At 37.7% G+C, this 21,490-nt stretch overlaps 1 protein-coding gene across 2 annotated transcripts in view; it reads right to left on the bottom strand.

Annotated features, from left to right (window-relative positions):
• Window positions 1-21,490, bottom strand: part of AFTPH (aftiphilin) — a 50,378-nt gene that overhangs the window by 7,710 nt on the left and 21,178 nt on the right. The window contains exons 2-7 of one of the 2 annotated variants that reach the window (XM_072409561.1): window positions 18,346-20,131; window positions 13,704-13,852; window positions 12,271-12,406; window positions 5,716-5,772; window positions 5,040-5,159; window positions 3,161-3,221 (exon numbers count right to left, since the gene is read on the bottom strand). In XM_072409561.1, the coding sequence (XP_072265662.1) occupies window positions 3,161-3,221; window positions 5,040-5,159; window positions 5,716-5,772; window positions 12,271-12,406; window positions 13,704-13,852; window positions 18,346-20,097 (2,275 nt within the window). In that variant the 5' untranslated portion in view covers window positions 20,098-20,131. Of the gene's footprint in view, window positions 1-3,160; window positions 3,222-5,039; window positions 5,160-5,715; window positions 5,773-7,318; window positions 8,234-12,270; window positions 12,407-13,703; window positions 13,853-18,345; window positions 20,132-21,490 lie in introns of those variants that run through there. The other variant, XM_072409562.1, reaches the window with a different exon arrangement.

Here is a 21,490-nt window from a genome sequence, read left to right as displayed (position 1 = left end):
TGGACATACAATTTTAGGCATTCATGTATAACTACATTCAAAGAGATACTGGAGTCACTGATGTGACACCATTTAAAATTTGGCTTTACACAATGGCATCATCATCTAATGTGAACATGCAAAACCAGTGAGTCACTGTACAAATCGCAACAAACTACAATATAGCAATCTGGATAAATTGCATGACTTTATTATAGTTTGATTAAAAATATAAAGGATATAATTAAGAACAAATAGAATGCATATCAAGTATGGTTTAAAGACATTCTGTTGACATGGTTGTTATTTAAAGTTTTTTTTTAACATTTAAATTTTGGTTAGAATTTCTGGGCTCAGGGTTCTATAGACTGTCAGCACATACAGATATCACATAACTAAATTCCTGACATGGTGAGTGCACTGCAACCCTCAGATTGATATCCATGACGTCTATAGTTTTACAAAATCTCTAGAGTCATGAGGCTCTGTGTAGAGGCACACCCGACCAATCTTTTCTTTTTACAAATATACCTTCTATTTGAAGTGCTCAGTATAATTAGTGGTAAAATGCACGACATTAAATAAAAACACCAGCTTGTCTTGTTTGTAGGAAAGCCACAGTGACTTGTTAATGCTTTCTAAGGCAACCATTCTGATTTTTTTATTGCACTCCCTTTTTATAAACCTTCTTTTTACTTTTTTTACACATGTTTTTAAAGTAAGTTTTAAAATGAGTTCCATCTGCTAACAGACAGAGATGTGTCCCTCATGACACTCACTGGGTTTTGTGTTTGAAATTTTGATGTTCTGTTCTTTACGGCTTTTCATAACAGGGTATAGAAAGCATAGAAGTAAATCGGCATTGTGGTAAATGTGATTTATATTTCATATTAACTCAACTAAAAATATATATAATGTTATGTCTCGAACATAAAGAAATTATTTACAAATATTATACATTCTATTTGAGGTGCTCAGTACATTTAGTGGTAAAATGCACAACATTAAATAAAAACACAAGCTTGTCTTGTTTGTAGGAAAGCCACAGTGACTTGCTTTCAAAGGCAACCATTCTGACACACGCTGATTTTTTATCGCACTCCCTTATTATAAACCTTTTTACATGTGTTTGGGAACATATATAGGGGTAAGTTTTGACCTACCAAAAAATTTAATTTATCTGTCTACTCATTCTACTTTCTCCTTCTTTCAATATGCTACCTGTATAACATTTGCAACAGTACAACCATGGGCTGCTTCTTCCCCTTCCAACATGAATTCTAATGTATAGGGGATCACAAAAAGCAAATATCAAGCTGAATTTAGATACTTACACTAGTTTACTTTACATTTAGAATTCAAAATTTGCATTTGTTTGTGCATTTTAGTTTTGCTGTTCAGATTGAAAAATGTAATCTAAACCTAAATTACACAATAAAGTAAATTACAAATACCAAAGTATTTGCCTTAATTGATACAAATGGCATATCACAAGCCTCTGCATGTTTAACCCCCCCTAGCGGTCTGATTCTTTCCAAATTTCTGTGCAAAAAGTGATACAATCTTTTTGCATGAAAATTTATTTTATATTTTAGGCTATAATAACTTGGACAAAACTCACCGAAATATGTCTAACAGTTAATACATTTAAAAAATTTAATAATAAACTTTAAAAAAAAATTCAAATTTAAAAATATAGTTTAACATGCAATATAACTGTACAGCAGCATATATTATATATATGTATTATATAAATATTTCTTTGTACTGGCCGCTAACTCCCGGCCGCATCGACGTTATGGGAAACCCCATTGATCTCAGCTCTGCATTTGCTGGCTGGAGATCGGAGGAAGCAGATGTGTCCCCAGGACATGCGGGGACCAGCAGGACGCCGGGGGACAGGGACGGAGCAACATAAGTGTGTGTTTTTTTTTTAGGTTAAAGTAACCCCAAGTGTGACTCGTGTATACCACTTTTTGCAACTAAAATTCACCCCGAGTCACACTCGGGATTACCCGATTCTGATAGCTTAGGACGGTGTGCTCCACATAGTCACGGCTCTACCTAACTTTCTGCTTTCAAGTTTGGCACAGAGCTTGTAAATATATCTGGGTATAGTTACCCGTAACTCAATAATGGACATACCCAATAAGCAAAATTTTCAGTACACATACTGTATTTAAATATATATACTCCATGTATCTATTGACCTAAATTCTGCAGATTACCACACCTTGCATTTTAAGGTAGAATAACACGTAGCTGCATAACATTTGGATTAGGAAGCTTTAATACTAATATTAATAATTCAGGTTCAATCCCAAAAAATGATTTTCTTTAATCTTTAAAATTTGCCAGCAACTTTTCTTAATTATATTGTTTATCACCAGCATAAAGTAGTAAGTTCATATTTTGAGTTCCAACACTTCACTGGGTGCATACTGGCTACAGACAAATGACTTGCTAAACATGTAATGATGGTCCTAGAATGTGCACCTTCAAAACAATGTCAATAATGGCACCTAATATACCCCAGTCCTGATATGTTCTCTTACAGAATATGGAAAGTCAGTGACTGACTGTCTATTACAGTTTATTTGCTAAAGGATAAGACAGCAAAAGTGTAAGGACACTATTGTTTTTGTGAAACTCATGTAGGAAGGGGATCTGAAAAGAAGAAAATTACTTCATCATATTAAAAAATTAAAAATCTGGACAGCCAATTTAATTTAATTTTTACCTTTTTTAAACTGATTATATAAACTGATTTTTATCTATACATATAAACATTAAATTCATAGAAACTGATTGCTGAACAAGCTTTCTAAAACCAGAAGATACCAAGCCAGAGACCTGAGGTTACAGATTTCACCCACAGTGTCATCTGCTGATAAAATCTGGTATTATGGCAATGGCTTTCTCTGGGGACTTCTTTACAATGCTAGAGGGGTTTCAGTCCACTGAGAAAGAAGGAGAAATGAATGAAAATCCATTTTAATACGTTATGCTAACCGACAGCTATTTTAGCCAAAAATACTCCTGTTAAGAATGGAAAGAAAGCCTGAATTTCCCAAGAAAAGTCTGATAAAACAAGAAAAATATTAGCAAAGAGGAGACTGTTTGGTCTGTGAAGCTTTCTTATGTCTAGGTGTGCTGCTAGAGGCTCTACGGAGAGACGTACCATCTAAAGGGTTGGTAAGGCCACTGCTACTCCAGTCAAACTGGACAGGTGGGAGGGATTCCTGAAAAGAAAAAAAGCATGACAAAGATCACATTTTATGCAACTTTAAACAATGTAACAGGTATGAAAAACACAGCAAAAGAACAAACAATTGAAAGAGATTTCCACAAAAAAATCCAAGAAAACCCCCTTTTTCATTATTAAATGCTTAGTAGACTGAAGTCTGACCATACTAGTACAATGGTTCCAACAGTCTCCATGGCAGAGCACAGCATTTCGCTTGCCGTGAGAGGTGTACCACTGGTGGTATCCATTCTCACTGTAGTGGCAACACTGTATATTACGGTATTTCTGTGCAGGGCTCTTGTGCCATCTACAAATATAAAAGATCACAGAAGGCATGTAGTAAAACAGTGTAAGGGCAGTACATCTTTTCATTACAGATTGTATAAAAGAACATCCTAACTGGCTGCTGATTGTTTAAGGAATTAGACATGCGGTCAGTATTTTTCCTCAATAGTTTGGATAGTGCTCACTGTATGGTAGTAAAGGTAAAGCACAAGTGAGTAACAATTGGGGAACATTTACCATACAGAATAAGTTTTAAGTTTAGTTGTAGCAGTGCAATACCGAATATAACCAGCAGATGGAAATGTGAGTCAAACACAGAAGTTATAGCTGATTCAGGTTAAAAGTAAAAAAAGAAAAAAAAAAAAAAAAAAAAAAGTTTTCGTACACAAACCGTGTTTCTATAATATTTTAATTTTTTTTAATACTATAGAAACACTGAAAAAAACTTATTTGGTATTTATCAAGTGTTAGGGGTCAAAAGGAAAGTAAAACCAGAATGTGGTCAAAGCTAAAATCCTTCATCTGATTATTTTTGCCATTAACCTCCAGTAAAAAAAAATATTCTGTAATTAACAACCTATCCAGCCATATAATGGTGACACTGACCAGGCTGTCTTTTTACACATAATGATCCTGTCATTTTTATAGCAGAAATGTATTACTAGACGGATAAATGTTATCACATATTTATTCCCTAAATAAGCATGTGAGATAATAGCTGCACAGATCTATCACACTGCAACTATTATAAAGGATCTACAATGCAAACATAAAATACTATATCATTATCTAAACATTCAAAACTCTAATGGTTAGCCTAAATGTAAACCTCAACTAAATGACATCTAATTAGCTCATGCGTGTGTTTTTTTTTTTTTTTTCTTCAGCTAATTGCAGCTAATTTTTCAAAGCCTCTTCAGTCACTTCCTGTCTACATCCATAATTATGGCTGCAAGGTTTTCCTTAGGAACAGCTTCCCACAAATTTAACATGCCTGTCTAAGGTGTGATGAAACAGACACTTGCAGTCTCAATATAAAGCCCTTGTGATAGGGTGACCGCATAGGATAGTGTTTCTCAACTTTTTTTAACATCGATTTCAAGTTTTCAATGAACCCCTGCTTTAATTGCTATAGCCACATCTTACAGTACATTAGCCTGATAGTCAGTAGGAAGAAGGTCTCTAACATTTCTGGCCAGTGTGTTGAGTGCCACCTGTACTTATAGCCCAAAAATTGATACCTATCAAACTGACCTGAGTGTCACAAACTGCTCCTTGCTCAATAAACCCTTACTATCCTCTGGAGGACCCCTGGTTAAGAACACCTGGCATAAGAGAACAACTGGGAGAGTGTTGGTGGCCTAGAACAGCAAGGACTCTCATGGCAGGTTCAACAGATCATATTGTAACAAAAGAAATTCTCTATATACACCATTCAGTGTGTGGTTTGTGGGGTAGGGATCTATTTTAACTGCAATAATATAATTTTAATATGTGTAAATATCCTCTGACAAAACAAATAATATACCTGCAACTGATCGGAAGAAGAAATGTCATCTGGAGAAACATGAGAAGACTGTCCTATTGAGGCAATTTTCTCTGCAGCAGATAAAGGCTTGAGGGGCTCTTTTGTTGGCTCCAGCATACCCTACACAAACATACAGAGATAATAGAATACATTGAAAAGAACACAGAACAGCAATTAGAAAAAACTTTGCAGAAATATTGTTAAAATCAACAGTGCTTCAGACTTGGACCTAGCAAGTTATTATCCAATGATTTGCTCAATTGAATATAAGGTATGCGTACAAGCCTCCAAAATTATTAAGTTCAGTTGTTGCCAGCGAAAAATTGAAGCTAAGGTGCAGTACAAAACGATCAAAATTATGAAATCAATTAAAAAAAGGCTTCCTTTATGTTCTAGCATGACTGTGTAAATGTGCACAAAGCCAATGCAAAAAAGACGAGGTTTTATTTGATGTGGAAGAATACAAGTGACATGCACAGAACCTTAACCTCAACCCTACTCATTCTCTTTTTGGATAAAATAGAGCTTTAGTTGTAGGCCAGGTCTTCTCACTCAACATCTGTACATGACCTCACAAAACATTTTAGAATGAACAGGAACAAACTGAAATACTTTGTAAAAGCTTACATTACACACTGCTCTTATAGAAAGCACATTAGAAAAAATCTTTGCTTACCAGACCAGCTGCATACATGGGAACAATGACAGGCTGCTTCTTGTTACCTGTAAAAAGCTATACAAAAACATAATATAGTTAAACACATCAAAACTTCAAAAAAATCTATAACCTAAAACAAGGTAAGCCTGAACTTTAGACGAACTGTTATATGTTTAAATATATATCTGTGAACTGTTTTAACTGCAAAAGGATCAGTATTTCTGTCCATCATGTTAGGAGATATATGGAGCCCTACAACACAGTACAGCTGGGTTGATGACTTTTTTTTCTAGTGCAGTTAAACAGACCCTCGTCCTCTTCCTACCCAGCCTGTAACTGGACAGCAAAATGACTGAAGCCCGGCAAGCCATTTATCTGTTTACTCCTGTAAGGGCATATTCACTGTGATATAAATACATAAGTACATGTAACTAGTGCCCAGTAACACCCATTCTCTCTTTAGGGTTGTGCTGCTGTACAGGGACAGTTACTAAGTCATATTCAAATACATTAATTGCAATTAAAAATCAATGTAATATTTTTGTGTAATCAGTAATAACTGATGTTAAAGATGTGTGAAACCAACAGTTTTAAAACAAATCCAGGGGGTAAATTTGCATATGGAAATATATAGTTGTGCAGAAATGTTTACATACTCCAGACAGAATTTGTAAAATGTAAGGCTTTTTTTATGCTGCAAATACCAGAACACAGCCAGCTTATAATATACCAAAGAGTGCTTACAAGAACTTCAAAGCACTAAGGCTGGGTCTACACAGACGATTTTAAAAACACATGTAAAGGTTCCTACCACATTTATGTTTTTTTAATCCTCTTTTCAAGCATTTTAAAGCTTGTCTTTAAAACACTAAAAAACTCCTATAAACGCCTATGACGTGTTTTACCACGAATTGCCGCGATTTTACATAAGTGGTTATAAAAGTTTTAGTTTTAACACTTTAATGGAATGAGTACAGGGGTACATAAAACCCTTTACGCATTTCCTGATAGGTTAAAAATATGTGTAAAAAATAAGAGGAGGCTTTAATGTTAAAGTATTTTATTGAATGTGTGCGTTTTGTGTAACAAACTTTTTTTTACAGATTATCCCACAATGACAGGATGATTCCTACGGCTGCATTCATGGCATGAGCACCACCGTGGGACTCCTGACAGTGTGGGATCCCCAGGCACTAGAGGACAAATGAGGAGAAGTCTCCCCATTCACCTCTAGTGCTTGGTGATTGGCTGACGAAAGGGAAATCCTGATGATGCTTGAGCCGTCATCAGGCTTTCCCTTTGCTCAGCCAATCACAGAGACGAGCAATCAGCAGAGCTCTGCTATGCTGACAGCTTTGTTTTCTTGATTGTTCCCGCAGCTCTGGAGGAGCTGTGACATCTGTTCTGTGTCCAAGAACACATACTGCAGTTCTGCTAAGGCTGCGGGAGCAATCAGTAGAGCGGATCTGTCAGCATAGCAGAGCTGCGCTGATTGCTCTGCTTCGTGATTGGCTGAGAAAAGGGAAAACCTGATGACGCTTCAGCTGTCATCAGAGTTTCCCTTTTCTCAGCCAATCAGCACTAGATTTGAATTAGGAGACTTGGCTGAGGAAATGGAAACCCTGATGACGACTCAAGCTTCATCAGGGTTTCCCTTTCTGCAGCCATTAACAGAGCACTAGAGGTGAATTACCTCATTTATGGGGTGGGCGGGAGCACACTAGTCTGGACCCGCAATAATGGCTCCACCCACAACCAGGGAACGCCCCCTGAAGTGAAATCCCTCTCCTCCGTATGCATTGCAGAGGAGAGGGATTTACCTTCAGGGAGCTTTCCTTATTTACCACGGCGGCGGAATTATGAACGCTGGCCACAATAAATAGGGGGGCAACTGCAAGGGGGCGGCACCGGACCATTGCAGCTCCGGTAGTTCCTAACGCCCCCTGGCCGATCTGCCGGCAAACCACGGCTCCGGAGCCGCGGGTTGCCCGTCGACATTAGGCCAGATCGGCCAGAGTGCGTTAGGCCGTGGCTGGGCTAAAGGCCGGAGTTTGCCGACCCCTGGTGTAGACTAAGCCTAAAACTTTAGAATTGATACAAACAAGGACAAATTCCCTTACCATGTAGATAGCTAGGTCCATAAATATTTGGCCAAAGACAACTTTTTTCTAACTTTGGTTCTGTACATTACCACAATTAATTTTGAAACAACTCAGATGCAGTTGAACTGCAGACTTTCACCTTTAATTTAGTGGGTTGAACAAAAAGATTTCATAAAAATGAGGAACTAAAGCCTTTTTTTTTTTTTTTTTTTTTACACAATCACTTCATTGTAGGGGCTTAAACTGGACTGGAGTAATTGGACAGTTGACTCAAAGGCTATTTCATGGGCTGGTGTGGGCCATTGCTTTGTTATGTCATTAACAATTAAGCAGATAAATCTTTTATCTGTGCTTGTAGGTGGAAGATTTTGCTGTGAACAGACGACATGCGATCAAAGGTGCTCTCCGTGCAGAGGAAACAAGCCATTCTTAAGCTGCAAAAACAGAAAAAAACCCTCTGAGAAATTACTACAATATTAGGAGTGGCAAATTCTACAGTTTGGTACATCATGAGAAAGAAACAAAGCACTGGTAAACTCAGCAATGCCAAAACACCTGGGCGTCCACTGAAGACAACAGTGGTGGATAATGGCAGAATCATTTCCATAGTGAAGAGAAACCCCTTCACAACAGCCAACCAAGTGAACAACACTCTGCAGGAAGTAGGCGTATCGATATCCAAGTCTACCATAAAGAGAAGACTGCATGAAAGTAAATACAGAGGGTGCACTGCAAGGTGCAAGCCACTCATGAGCCTTAAAGCTACGTACACACTTCCAATCAATATCATTGGAAAACGAACGACGAACGATCCTGCACGATATCTACGAACGATCGTATAGCACCGATCCTGCACATAGAGATAACGACACGATCGTTCGTAGTTATTGTACACACAATACATACGATCGTTTGAGCGATAGAGGAACTATGTGCACGACAGGAAAGTGAACGAACGTTCTTTCATTACGCATGCTCAGACCATGGACGATCAAAGAACAATCGTACACACGAACGATGTTCAACGATCGTCGTCCAGTCCGATCCGCCGGTCCGGTCGTTCGTCTCCAACGACTTTCCTCGTTCGTCGGCGTCGTTGGTTACTTTTTTTACGAACGATTTTTGCCCAATCGATCGTTCGTCGTTCGTTCGTCGTTCGTTTTGAACGATAAAAATTGGAAGTGTGAACGCACCTTAAGAATGGAAAGGCTAGATTGGACTTTGCTTAAAAAAAAAAAAAAATCTAAAAAAGCCAGTACAGTTCTGGAAAAACATTCTTTGGACGGATGAAACCAAGATCAACCTTTATCAGAATGATGGCATGAAAAAAGGCATGGAACAGCTCATGATGCAAAGCATAGCACATCATCTGTAAAACATGGTGGAGGCAGTGTGATGGCTTGGGCGTGCATGGCTGTCAGTGACACTGGGACACTAGTGTTTATTCATGATGTGACACAGGACAGAAGCAGCCGAATGAATTCTGAGGTGTTCAAAAACATACTGTCTGCTCAAATGCAGGTAAATCCAGTCAAATTGAATGGGGGGCATTTTATAATACAGCAGAACAATGACCCAAACATACAGCCAAAGCAACCCAGGAGTTTATTAAAGCAAAGAAGTGGAATTATGTTGAATGGCTAAGTCAGTCACCTGATCTGAACCCAATTATTGAGCATGCACTTCACTTGTTGGAAGACTAAACTTCGGACAGAAAGGCCCACAAACAAACAGCAACTGAAAGCTGCTGCAGTAAAGGCCTGGCAGAGCATTAAAAAAAGAGGAAACCCAGCATCTGGTGATGTCCATGAGTTCAAGACTACAGGCTGTCATCGTCAGCAAAGGGTTTTCAAATAAGTATTAGAAATGAACATTTTATTTTTAGCTTTTTAATTTGTGCAATTACTTTTGAGCCCCTGAAATGAATTGATTGAGTTAAAAAAAGGCTTTAGTTCCTCACATTTTTATGCAATCTTTTTGTTCAACCCACTGAATTAAAGCTGAAAGTCTGCAGTTCAACTGTATCTGAGTGGTTTCATTTAAAATTAATTGTGGTAATGTACAGAACCAAAATTAGAAAAAAATTGTCTCTGTCCAAACATTTAAAGAACTAAATGCGAATCTCTGCTGATTTGAGATTGTGTAAAATGAAGCAGCAGAGAAAATTTAGTTAGGCTTGGTGGCAAAATACAGCAAATGCAGAAAATTATCGAAAAATACTAGTGGAAAATCTGCATTCATTAACCCAGACACTACGCATGGGGCACACTTAAGCCTCATACAGACTTTAGATGATTGCCACTGCAGACTATCTTTTCCACAGGTGATGGAAAGGTAATTGTTTGCAGTGACAGATGAATAAACAAGGGCAGTACCACTCAGTGCTGTTCTGTTCTATAGAGTGATGAGTGAGTGGCACTCTGGTCATTTCTGTTCATTATCTGCCACAATGGATTGATGAATGACATTGGGGGAGTGATGTACACATGCCAGATTTTCACTCGAAACTAAAACTACAACAGTCATCTGATGTGTGTACATAGCTTTAGACTTTCCAACATGACAATGTCCTGAAGAATAAGGCCAAGTGACCAGCAGTGACTGCAGCAGCACCAAAATGAAGATCCTGCAGTTGTCATCACAATCTCCTGATCTAATTTCCCTATGATGTTTAGTGGTATTTCAAACTTTTAGTTCAGGACAGACAACTAAAAACTTTAAAAGACCTGGAAGCTTTCTTTAAGATAAATTGGCAGCTTTACTACATGAAGTGCAAAAAAGGTCCTCTATCACAAAAGACCTCAAGCTGTTACAGATGGTAAAGGGTGCAAAACAGAATAAGAACAACTTAGCGTACCAAACATTTTGAATCAGTACCATCTTATTATTCGCCTTTATTACTACAGTTTGGTAAATGATTACACCTCAAGTGTGATACCTAAAATCTTAAAAATCAGTATCACATTAAGAAGACAGAAGTGTGTGGTTAAATACTCATTATCTTTTAAACCTTTTTAAAACCTAAAGTCGAAAAAGCATTTAAAATTTAAGTAAGGAAACCTTTGATCACAACAGTATAACTAGTGCAACAAAATCAGTTATAAAGTGCATATAATTATGGCTACAAGAGGAGGAAACCAGCCTCACCCTGCATTATCAAACAGCTCCTTATTTCTGCCATTCGTGTTACAATTGTGCACATTCCTATTTAATGTTTTTTTCCACCATTCTTTTTCTTAAACCTATTTTTTATACATAATAAAATCTTGTTTATTACACCCTAAATGAGCATGCACCACTTCTCTCCTTCCAAATGTTGCATGTCTTTTTTTTTTTAAACTTTACCTTCAAATATTGAACTCTTTAAATATTGTCTTTCTATCTTCTTCCACTTTACTATAACACTCCCCTCCACTGCGACGGTCATTCTTCACCGCCCTGAAATTTTTTCAGGATATTTTTATCTTTTTTCTTCAAAATGTAGTCACTGTCCTGCATTACTTTTATCTGTACTGTCCCACAGATTTCCTTCTATCTTACTATCTTCAATTACTGCTCATTTTTTAATTACCACAATTTTCTCTCCACAAAGTCAAAATGACACCTTCATTACCTCTTGTGCTCCATCTCTTTGGGTCCCCCTCTTCTGTGCCTATTGTATTTTTCTCCTTACAGTTTTCTGTGCTTCACCTATCCTTCTTCCTCTTTAACCTGATTTATTCTCCAGCCTATATGTGGTACCATGTGGTTAATTACTGTCCTTCATACCACAAAACTGCTGTCCTGTTATGATCTTCAGGTCTCACTGCTGCACATGTCCTGCTTATTTCCAGCATATGTAACCATGATTTGATCCAATTTTAATAAACCTTCATTAGATAATTTTTTGGTCCTTACCTTTATTACACTTTCATAATTTTAAAGAAAAACAGACTGGATAATTTTCAGCTATGTTCTGTGAGGTTGTAAAATGTGTGGTAATTTGAATGATTTGTGTATATAGTTGTCTACTATATTTTGCAAATCCACCTTCCGATTTCAACTGTGCTGAATAATGTGATAAATGTAACAAAGCCACAAAATCACTTCAGGAGTTTATTCATATAAACAAAATGGTTTAAATGTTTAATTCTGTATCTATTCTATTCTTAAGAGCAGTAGGGTGAACACAGAGACCGAATGTTAATTTAGCACCAACCTAACAAAGAGATAATACTAGCCAGCTTTATAGCCAAACTATACAGCACAGAAACTGGTTTCCATGTGCTTAGTAGACCTGGCACCTGGCAAAAATGGGTAAAAGGTTAGAGATTGTTCTCCCAAGACTGTGATTTAAATCAGTAAATATTTGCCCTGAAAGTGCTAGTAGCAGATTCATTCAAGCAGCTTGCTCCTTTCTTACAGAGCCTTTTTCTAGCAGCTATGTTCCTTTCAGAAGTAGACAATAGCGACAAGAGAACTGCTAACATACTATGTTCCTTGTGTCGATTCCAAGGGAGCACAGGAGGTTTTTGTTGCTATGTGAACCTCCCCACTGGTACTTCAGTCCAAAGGCATCATGGATATCCTGCAGCTCAACCCATATGTCCAGCACTTCAGCATGTAGCCTTCAAAAAAAAAAAAAAAAGAATAGGTTAGCCCACAGGTTTAAACATTGTACACGATGTGATAACTATATATTTTCTCAATGGTATATTATCTACCCTAACCACAGGACCGCTATATGATATCTAGGAAAAGGCTTACCTAAAGAATTGCAGTTTTCCCCTATAGCTTATTCAAGTCCTGTGAGACTTTAATCTGAATATAAGACAAGTAGTTTGCATTTGCCTTCAGTTCCATTTTGTCAAAAAGGACAGTGGAAGTTGCTGTGTAAAATGAGCAGCTTTAGAAGCTGCTCCTGTAAAATACAACCTCTGACTCCGTGTTTAAAGGGTAACTGGCATGGATAGTGTGGGGAAGGGTTACCATCCATGCAGAATATGTTTCTATCCCCCTCTTATTAAAAAAAAAAAACCTTATCTATAATAATAATAATCTATCTGTTCCTGTGGAAGATGTTGTGAAAACGCCAGATCAGCAACAAAATGCTTTGTTGATATATACAGCTGTCTCTGTAAAGGTTATAGCCTAATCATGAATAATCACTACTACCCACATTAATATGCTGTAAAATATAGGGGGTAGTTTATTTTATTTTTTTACACTGATGACATCACTTAAAGCAGAAGTAAACCCAAAACAAAAAAAAAAAATAACTTACCTTCAACCCCGCTGATCAGTTTATCTGTCAGAGAGGTTTCTTCCATCGGGTCCCGTGTCTTCCTAGTATGTCTTCAGCCCGGCGCAGAGGAAGCGCTGGGCGCCAACATCTTCTCTCCTCTTCCGGGTTCTTCTTCCTGGGTCACGCAGGCGCAGGATTGTGTGACGTAGATTGGGAAAAAGATTGCAGATCTACTGAGCATGCGTGAGATCAGCAACTTTTTTCCATTGGCAGGATGCTCGGGCATGCACAGAAGGAGCAGCCAAGAGCCTCCTGTGCTCCCAATCATTCTTGATCGCTGAGGCAATCAAGAATTAAAGGGGCGGTGCTTCAGCCTTAAAAAAAAAAAATGGTGTTGCACTTTTTTACTTGTACAAATTTTTACTTTAAATAAAACGATTGTCTACTCTTTTATGTAAAGTAAAAATTCTGAGTTTAGGTAAACTTTAAGGGCAAAGGTAGGGACGATAACTATATTGTCAATAAGAAATTAAAGAAGGTGCTTTATTGTATGTTATGGTGGTGGAGATGCAAGCTACAACAAAGAAATCTCACAACTGAAGTGTCAAAAAAACAACTATAGCTAACAATTAAAATCATGAGCATTTGTCCTTTATCAACCACAGTAGTTTAGTTCATACCTGGTACTAGACTTAGATTTTGAGGCTTCTCCTTGTTGCTCTGTGCATAGCAGAAGATCCAGAGGTGATATGTTTACTTCTATAATAGCAACAGAAGGAAGAGGAAAACAGGCCTGGACGATTTGCTCAAGATGGCCCATTAACGAATGCTACAGAACAGGAGAAAACAATGATTATACATATTCATGGATTGCCATGTTTAACAGATGTCAAGTTTTCTGATATACATACAAAGGCCATGTCTATGATTCAACCACTAAAAACATTGGAGGAAACATTTGTCTTCTGTATCATACAACCCACCCAGTGTATTGAAACAGGCAGTAAACGCCCTTTTCTCTCTATTCAGTTGCAGAAAGGAAAACTCACACAGAGATTTTCAAACAAGCTTGTAAATCTTTGCAACTGACGATAATTGCTTGCTATGGGTACCTCTAAAAGGCCTGATTATTGCCTGAACGTCTCATAGGGCCAATAGATTGGGCTATTTATGGCGAGTCTGAGTTAATCTTACTGTGTTTATCCCCATTTTTATTTTAAACAGTAGCATCGTTAAAAGACATTTACAAGGACTGAGCTAAAAAAACAAAAAAAAAACAAAAGTATGTTTATAATAATGGAATAAGTCTGAGATGGACAAAATACAAAACTTTTATAGCCAAAGCACACAAATAATTACTGCTGGTGACTCACTTCAGCTGTTATTACTCTTGGGCTCAATGTGCTTTTTGGCAGAAAATCATGCCAAATGCAATAGGGTTATTAAATGAAAGTGGAAGGGTAAATTTATATTATCTAGATTGGCCTGTGTATAGCTGTCTGCAGCAAAGAAAACCCAAGATCATCAAGTAAATCACATGTTCACATATTGATTGCTTATCCATCAGTGAAGAACAGATTTATTTTCTATCAATTTATTTTAACATATGAAAACATACATATTTCACATAAACTCTACTTCTCACCAGTGGCCATACATTTATCTTTATACCATTGGAGCATTCATAAACAACTTTAATATTTTGCATAGGATGAGCCATTAATTAAGGCTGTCAACAGAAAAGAGAATGACTCTTAGTTTTCCAACCCCTAAATTACCCAATTATTTTGGTATAATTGTGTTGGTTATCATATAAATAGTAAAAACCAATTATTAGATTACTTTAACTTGAGAAAAAAAATACACTGTACTACGTATGAAATGAAAACATAAGGACTAGCACAAGAAAACATTCAAAATGCACTAGGCTGTCTTTATCTTTCTATAAATGTAGAAATACACTGATAACGCTGGTAAAAAATAAAAACCCACCAATCAGGTCCAATGAAAAACACATAAACTGTCCTATTTGACGGGAATGTCCCACCCCACCGTGAGAGGTACCGGACAACGGGACAATCTTCTGGACAATCTTCCATGGGAGATGGAAGATTGGGAGGCAGTGAAGAATTTGGCACTGCAGAGAAGCGGAGTCACCAATTTGGCAGATGCATGTAACAATGTAATTAGGGTAATAAATGAGGTACATCAAGAACAAAGTACAGGTTAGCCTGGTATACCCCCAAGTAAGTATTAAGTATGCCAGGAACCGGAAAAGGCTCTCTCATTCTCCACTGTTTCTCCTGCTGGGTTAAAAGACTGAAAAAAGTGCAGCTTGCTTGTTTTAGGAAATAATTTGGGTGTTAATACAGTAAATGGTTATACTCATATTGGTTATTCTTTCAGTTCAGATGTGGTTTACTACTGCTATGCTTTTTAAACATTTTCCACTGTTTTTGGAAAAACAAAAGAAAGAACACATGGTTTGGTGTTAACACTTCTCTAAAATAAGGGTAGTAACTTAGAAGGGTGTTCATATGTACAGCTATCATTCTACAGGTCCCTATGTAACTCCTTGTAACCCACAGCTTACATACAAGTATGCAGTATAATAAAGGAACATATATGCCTAAATTGTTTCCTTTAGGGTTAGTTTACTTTTAAGATGGCCACTTGTAATATATATTACCATTTATTATACCTAGCTTATATATTAGGCTATATTATATTTTACACAGTTATAGTGGAATCTGAATAATGTTGCAATTCAAAGCTGAAATATTGCAATAGAAGAGTATGTAGAACTTTGTGTACTGATAAATACAATTATTTTGAGGTCACTCGTATGTTTGCCTCATGATACAGTATTTTGTACCTTGTTTACAAAAATAATGAAATCATTCATTTACCAAAGTAACTTCATTTTCTGCTTAGAAAAAGCTTTCTTCTTTGTAGAGGCAATTCAGTCTTTTACAGAATACTATAGTGAAATTTTAGAAAAGGGCGAGTTAATGTAAAAATCCCCAGCATTTTGTGCAATTACTGCAATTCAGTACTGTTAGATGAGAGTTTAGGTCCCTGGGGAATCCTAATTATCTTTTTAAACTCTGTCCTGCTTCCTGGAAGCTATACCTTATTTTCTATATACCACAAGAGGACATTTTAATATAATTTAGAAGCTGCTTAGTCTAATAAGGAGCCAGACATTTCTAAAGAGTGGATGAAAATGGTTTAAGTTTTACCAAGTAAAGTGGCAGTCCAGTCAAACTATTATTTCAGTTTTTGGCAGACTCCTCAGTTAAACAATATGAGAATATCAGAAGTTTTTAGGTGGTGACATATTTGACTGGAAATCCTGGGTCTGCAGCCCTGCTGTAACCATTATCTGGGATTCCTATGCGACTGTTGGATGCTCTATTTTAAAGGAGAAAAAACTAAGGTGCTTGAATATGCAAAAGTTGGAGAAACACCAAACACAAAAGGTTCAAAGGAACAAAGGATAGTTAATTGATAATACAGCCCATGATTAACCTAGAAATTACATTTTATATGAATTGATTTTATAAGACTGCTCGCCCTGCTATTCCAAAACACAAAATTAAGGGGACATTAACAGATAGTAAAAACCAAGGCTATTACCCAGGGAGGACTAGATTCAAAATCACACTGGCAACCAACGTGAAAAACTGAAGTTACAGAATGATGGAGCTAGTGTGAATTTTTATTACAGCAATTCATAATGTGTCTCAATAGCGTGTATTGTCCCCATGTACCATGTTTGCATTGCCAGTAAGGTCTAGGCTTCAAATGAAATGATGGACGATTTAGGGATTAGGGATCTCCACCCAGACCTGGATTAGAATATCAGTGAGCTCCTGGACAGTCTGTGGTGCTACTTGGTGGAGTGTGATATACTAAGACACATTGTGCCAGAGGGTCTCTATTAGATTCCAGTCTGGGGAAGATGGAGGTCATTCAATAGCATCAAAGCCATCATCATCCAAGAACTGTCTACATACATTAGGAGGGACTTGGGCACCACTGCACGAGCATGGGCTCTGGCAATGGTTCAGAGGATTGTAGACCAGTACCTAACAGCAATCAGGTTACCAATAACTAGCCAGTGAAGGTCTTGCCTTCCTCCCAAGAATTTTCACCAAGACTATCCCTGACCCTTTGCCAAAGCAGTGCAGCATAACATTCACCAGAGCATCTCCAGACTGTTTCATACTCATCATATCTTATCATTGTGAACCTGAATGTAGTGCCATTATGAACTTCCCATTTCTGGTGCTCTCTGGCAAATGCCAGTTGAGCTGCATGGTGCTTGACTGTGAGCATGGCTCCCACTAAAAGACATCAGTCACATCTGACGCCATCATAGAATCTTTTTCTGACAGTTTTGTAAGAAAGATGCACTTTGGTCACGCACTAGAGGTTGTAGGGCTCTTTTATCACTCCTGTTCCTAATAAACACACAGATACCTGTGCTGCTGCTGGGTTGTTGGCTTTCTACAGCCCTCTCTAGCTCTCCATGTGTAAAGGCCCATCTCCTGGTATTTCCTCCATGCATTTGACTGTGCTGGGAGACACAGAAAACATTTTGCAATGGCATAGGTGCGTGTATTATCCTGGAAGATCTGGACTGTGCAATCTGGGTGGGCTGCAGATACCACTTCATGCTACTATACACTTAGTAATGACAGTAGTAAGGCAGTAATGACAAGGGCACCAGCAAAACGTAAGACTGATGAAAAACAAAAGTTTGTGGTAAAACTATTCCCTCTTTGGGGGGCGGCTTGCTGTTGCATCTACTGTTCACTATTTGTTGCTTTCATAGCACCAAAGCAGGTGAAATTAATTCAAATTGAAATTACACTTGCTAACTGGACAAACTGATATAGCAGAGGTTTACCTAGCTTGGTGTTATCCTATGTTGACTAAATGTTCCACTTTTTATTTGAGCAGTGTACTTCATGTTATACATAAAATAAGCATTACAAAATATAAATACTAAACTAAAGCCAATATCTAAAATGATGTATACATTTCCAACTTTTCTCAAAAATACCTCTAGAGCCACAAAAAAAAAAAAAAAAAAACCCAGGGCAGCAGAGATTTTTGTCCCAGCTTACCAATATACCCTATACAATCACGTTACCATTGTTTCAGCTTCTTTTATGTTCCCATGACAAAGAACAGAAAATGTCCTAATTCCTTGCTGTCCAGGAACCAGACAAAGGAAAGGGAACCTCTTACAACCCCCACCTCATGACTAAAAATATAAGCCACATTATTAAAGTATACATGTTTGATAATTACCTGGAAGGCAAGTGTTGAATCGTCACAAACTAAACTTGTCTCGGAGTCCTGAAATGCAGGCAAGTCTACCATTTCTGAGTTTATGACCTGGACATTAGTACTAGAGGGCATATCTGTCCTAAAGGACTGCCAGTCATCAGACTTGGCCTGGTTGTCTGCTTTCTGATCTTCAAATGAAGCCCATGATGAACTTTCTGCTTGGTCATCCTCAAATGCATTCCACTCCGGAGACTGTGTAAAACTGCCTGCTGTACTGAATTCAGCAAAATCATTAGAATCTTGCACAGTACTCCATTCTTCTTTTTTCTCCAAGGAAACAAAATTACCAAAGTCAGTGAATTCATCAGTTTCTTTACTAGGGTTCTGAAGTGACTGTTTCTCAGCCAAGTCGGGCAACGACAGTTTTTCTGAAGCTACCCTCTGCTGTTCAGGAAAAGATTCAAAATTCATATCCTTAAAATCACCAAAATCATCTTCTAACTCATTCATATGCAAATCCAAAGGTGCATTATAGTGTGTATTACTTGACTCGCTATTGTCCGTCAAGGGTGGAGGTGATTCTTCAGTAGCAGCATTAAAATCCCCAAATGAACTATCGTACTCTGGTTGATCGTGAGAAATATTCCCAATATTAGTATTCTCAAACTCATTATTTAGGTTGAGTGATAACTCTTTTCTATCCAGTGAATTTTTATGTGCCAAAGAACTATCACTGTCTAAACTCTGCAACGCATCTTCATTTTCACTTTGTTTGAGTCCAGTTGTTGTTTTGGTATCCATTGAGTGCATACTATCAGATATACTAGATTCCGGTGCCATGGAATCGGGAGGTGGAACACTATCTAATGTTAGTTTGTCCTGTTCTAAAGAAGGATTGACAGAAGACAAATCATCCAAGTCCACCGTGTCTTGAAAGACAGGATCATTAATTACTTCCGTAGGAGCAGAGTTGATTCCGTCTTCATATCTACTTAATGTAGTATTAACATTAATACTTGGAGTCTGCCCTTCATGCAAACCCATGCGTGTTTGCTGCTCTGCATCATCTAGATCTACAGTGTCTTTACTTGAAAACGTAGCAAAGTCTGCAAAGTCATCACCAGGGCTGGGTGGTGAAAAGTCTATGCTTAAATCTGTACTATGAGAACTAATGGACTTAAATCCCTTTGAGTGCCCCATACTGTCCACATCTTGTAATCCCTGAGGGTTAGCAGAATCTACCACTGTAAACCCATTTGTTAGATTTTCTAGACTGTGTATTTTCTCACCATTACAAGTATTAACCATTTGATCCTGGCCTTTAGATACTAAATTTGCATTGTCAACAGAAGAAATATGGGTTTCCGAGTTTAAATGTGTTTTGATCTCCCCTGAGCTCCCTTTATTATCAAGTGCAGCAACATTGAACTGGGTGGTTTCATGGTTGGTGTTTGATTCAAACACAGATGAAAGTCCCTTCTTAGAACTACTGATTTCTGAGACTTTCTCACTGGCTTTATTCGAGGTAAGGCTAGCAAAGTTATTTACAGAGCTATCAGAGTAATCGGGTATCGGCAAGAAGTGTTTTGATGGGATGAAGTCCTCCCGGGATTTGGGAAAATTAACTGTATCAAAGTCTGCAAAACCCATTCCAGAATTGTTGACTTCAGAGAACCCTCCAAACTCTCCAAATTCATCATCTTCATCATCATCTGCAACACTGTCAAGAGGAGGCGGGGATGAAGAGTACATTCGGATAATCTCTGGTTCCATTCTGTATTGTTATGAGTACAGGAAATTGTTACACCTAGGGGGAGGGAAAAAAAATGGTCATTAGTTTTATTTCAGTAAGTCACTGGTCAAAGGACATACATTTTTTCTATTGCAAATATATTACATGTGCACAGATAGATAGACTGGACAGCAAACAACTACAAATATATTTAAAAAGACAAAAACTCAGAGCATAAATATATTTAAAAAAATGGTAATTTATAAGTTTGGCATTCACCATGTTCTTAGATACAACCACTTAGAATCTGTTTGAACAACCGAGCCATTAAGACTGTCCCTTTCTGAAAAATAATTAATCCAATTCACTCTAATTATTCACTCATTGCTGGATTTAATAAACAGCAAGTCATAAAATGGAACTTAACCCACACAACTCATTAAGTCTGCGTTTCACTGCAGGATCTGGAAAGAAACTCATACAGGAACTCATACAGGGTGAACTAGTTATTTATCTTTTACATATTTAAGACACACCTAGTAATATAAATGGATAAAATGACCAGAATCAGGGTCACAAAAAGATCTTCTTTCGTTAGTAAGATTTGGCAGTGTTCAGGGTCATTAAAGCGTACCTAAACTCAGAGTTTTTACTTTACATAAAAGAGAAGACAACCCTTTATTTTTAGTTTTTTAAATTTAAATAAAATGGGAGGCTCCTGGCTGCTACTTCTGCGCATGCCCGGGCATCTCTGAAAAGTGCAGGAGTGACGCAGATTGGGGAAAAAAATGCCGATCTCACTGCGCATGCATGAGATTCGCAAAATTGTTTCCAATTTGTGTCACCCGATGCCGCACTTGCGCAGTGCGGGAAACACAGAAGAAGAGAAGATGTCGGCCCGAAGACGGATACCGGGAAGACGCAGGACCCGATGGGAGAAACCTCCGAACGGATAGACTGATCTGCAGGATTAAAAGTAAGTGTGATTTTTTTGTTTTGGGTTTACTTACACTTTAAGGAAGCAATTGCATAGAAGTAAACAGATTGCTCCACTAAACAAATTGTTGCTAGCAATTGTCACCTGTCTGATATAAGTCTGTCTGCTCCAAGGTTGGATTATCACCTACACAGAAACCTTCAAGTTGTGCTGCCACCTACAGAGGATTTGAAAATTGTAAACCAGCCCAGGATAAACTGTATGCTAGCCAGCCCTACTATCAGTGTGCCTTACTTTGTATCAAACTTACTTGCTGCTACTAGAAGAGAAAGCGCAGAAAGTGTGCAATACTCAAGCAAATGACCACATCAGCAACTAAAGAATGGCAGATCCTGGTGCTCAGCCCAACAACCCTGCTCGTTTAATTCTTTAAAAATAGGGCAAGAAACAGGTAAAGCCACCAGCTCTGGATCTAAAGCACTTTACAAAAAAAACAA

The sequence above is a fragment of the Pyxicephalus adspersus genome, chromosome 4 (assembly GCF_032062135.1).
Source record: "Pyxicephalus adspersus chromosome 4, UCB_Pads_2.0, whole genome shotgun sequence".
Classification (NCBI taxonomy): domain Eukaryota; kingdom Metazoa; phylum Chordata; class Amphibia; order Anura; family Pyxicephalidae; genus Pyxicephalus; species Pyxicephalus adspersus.
Note: the sequence above shows the minus strand (reverse complement) of the source record. Positions and strands in the feature narration are given on the sequence as shown.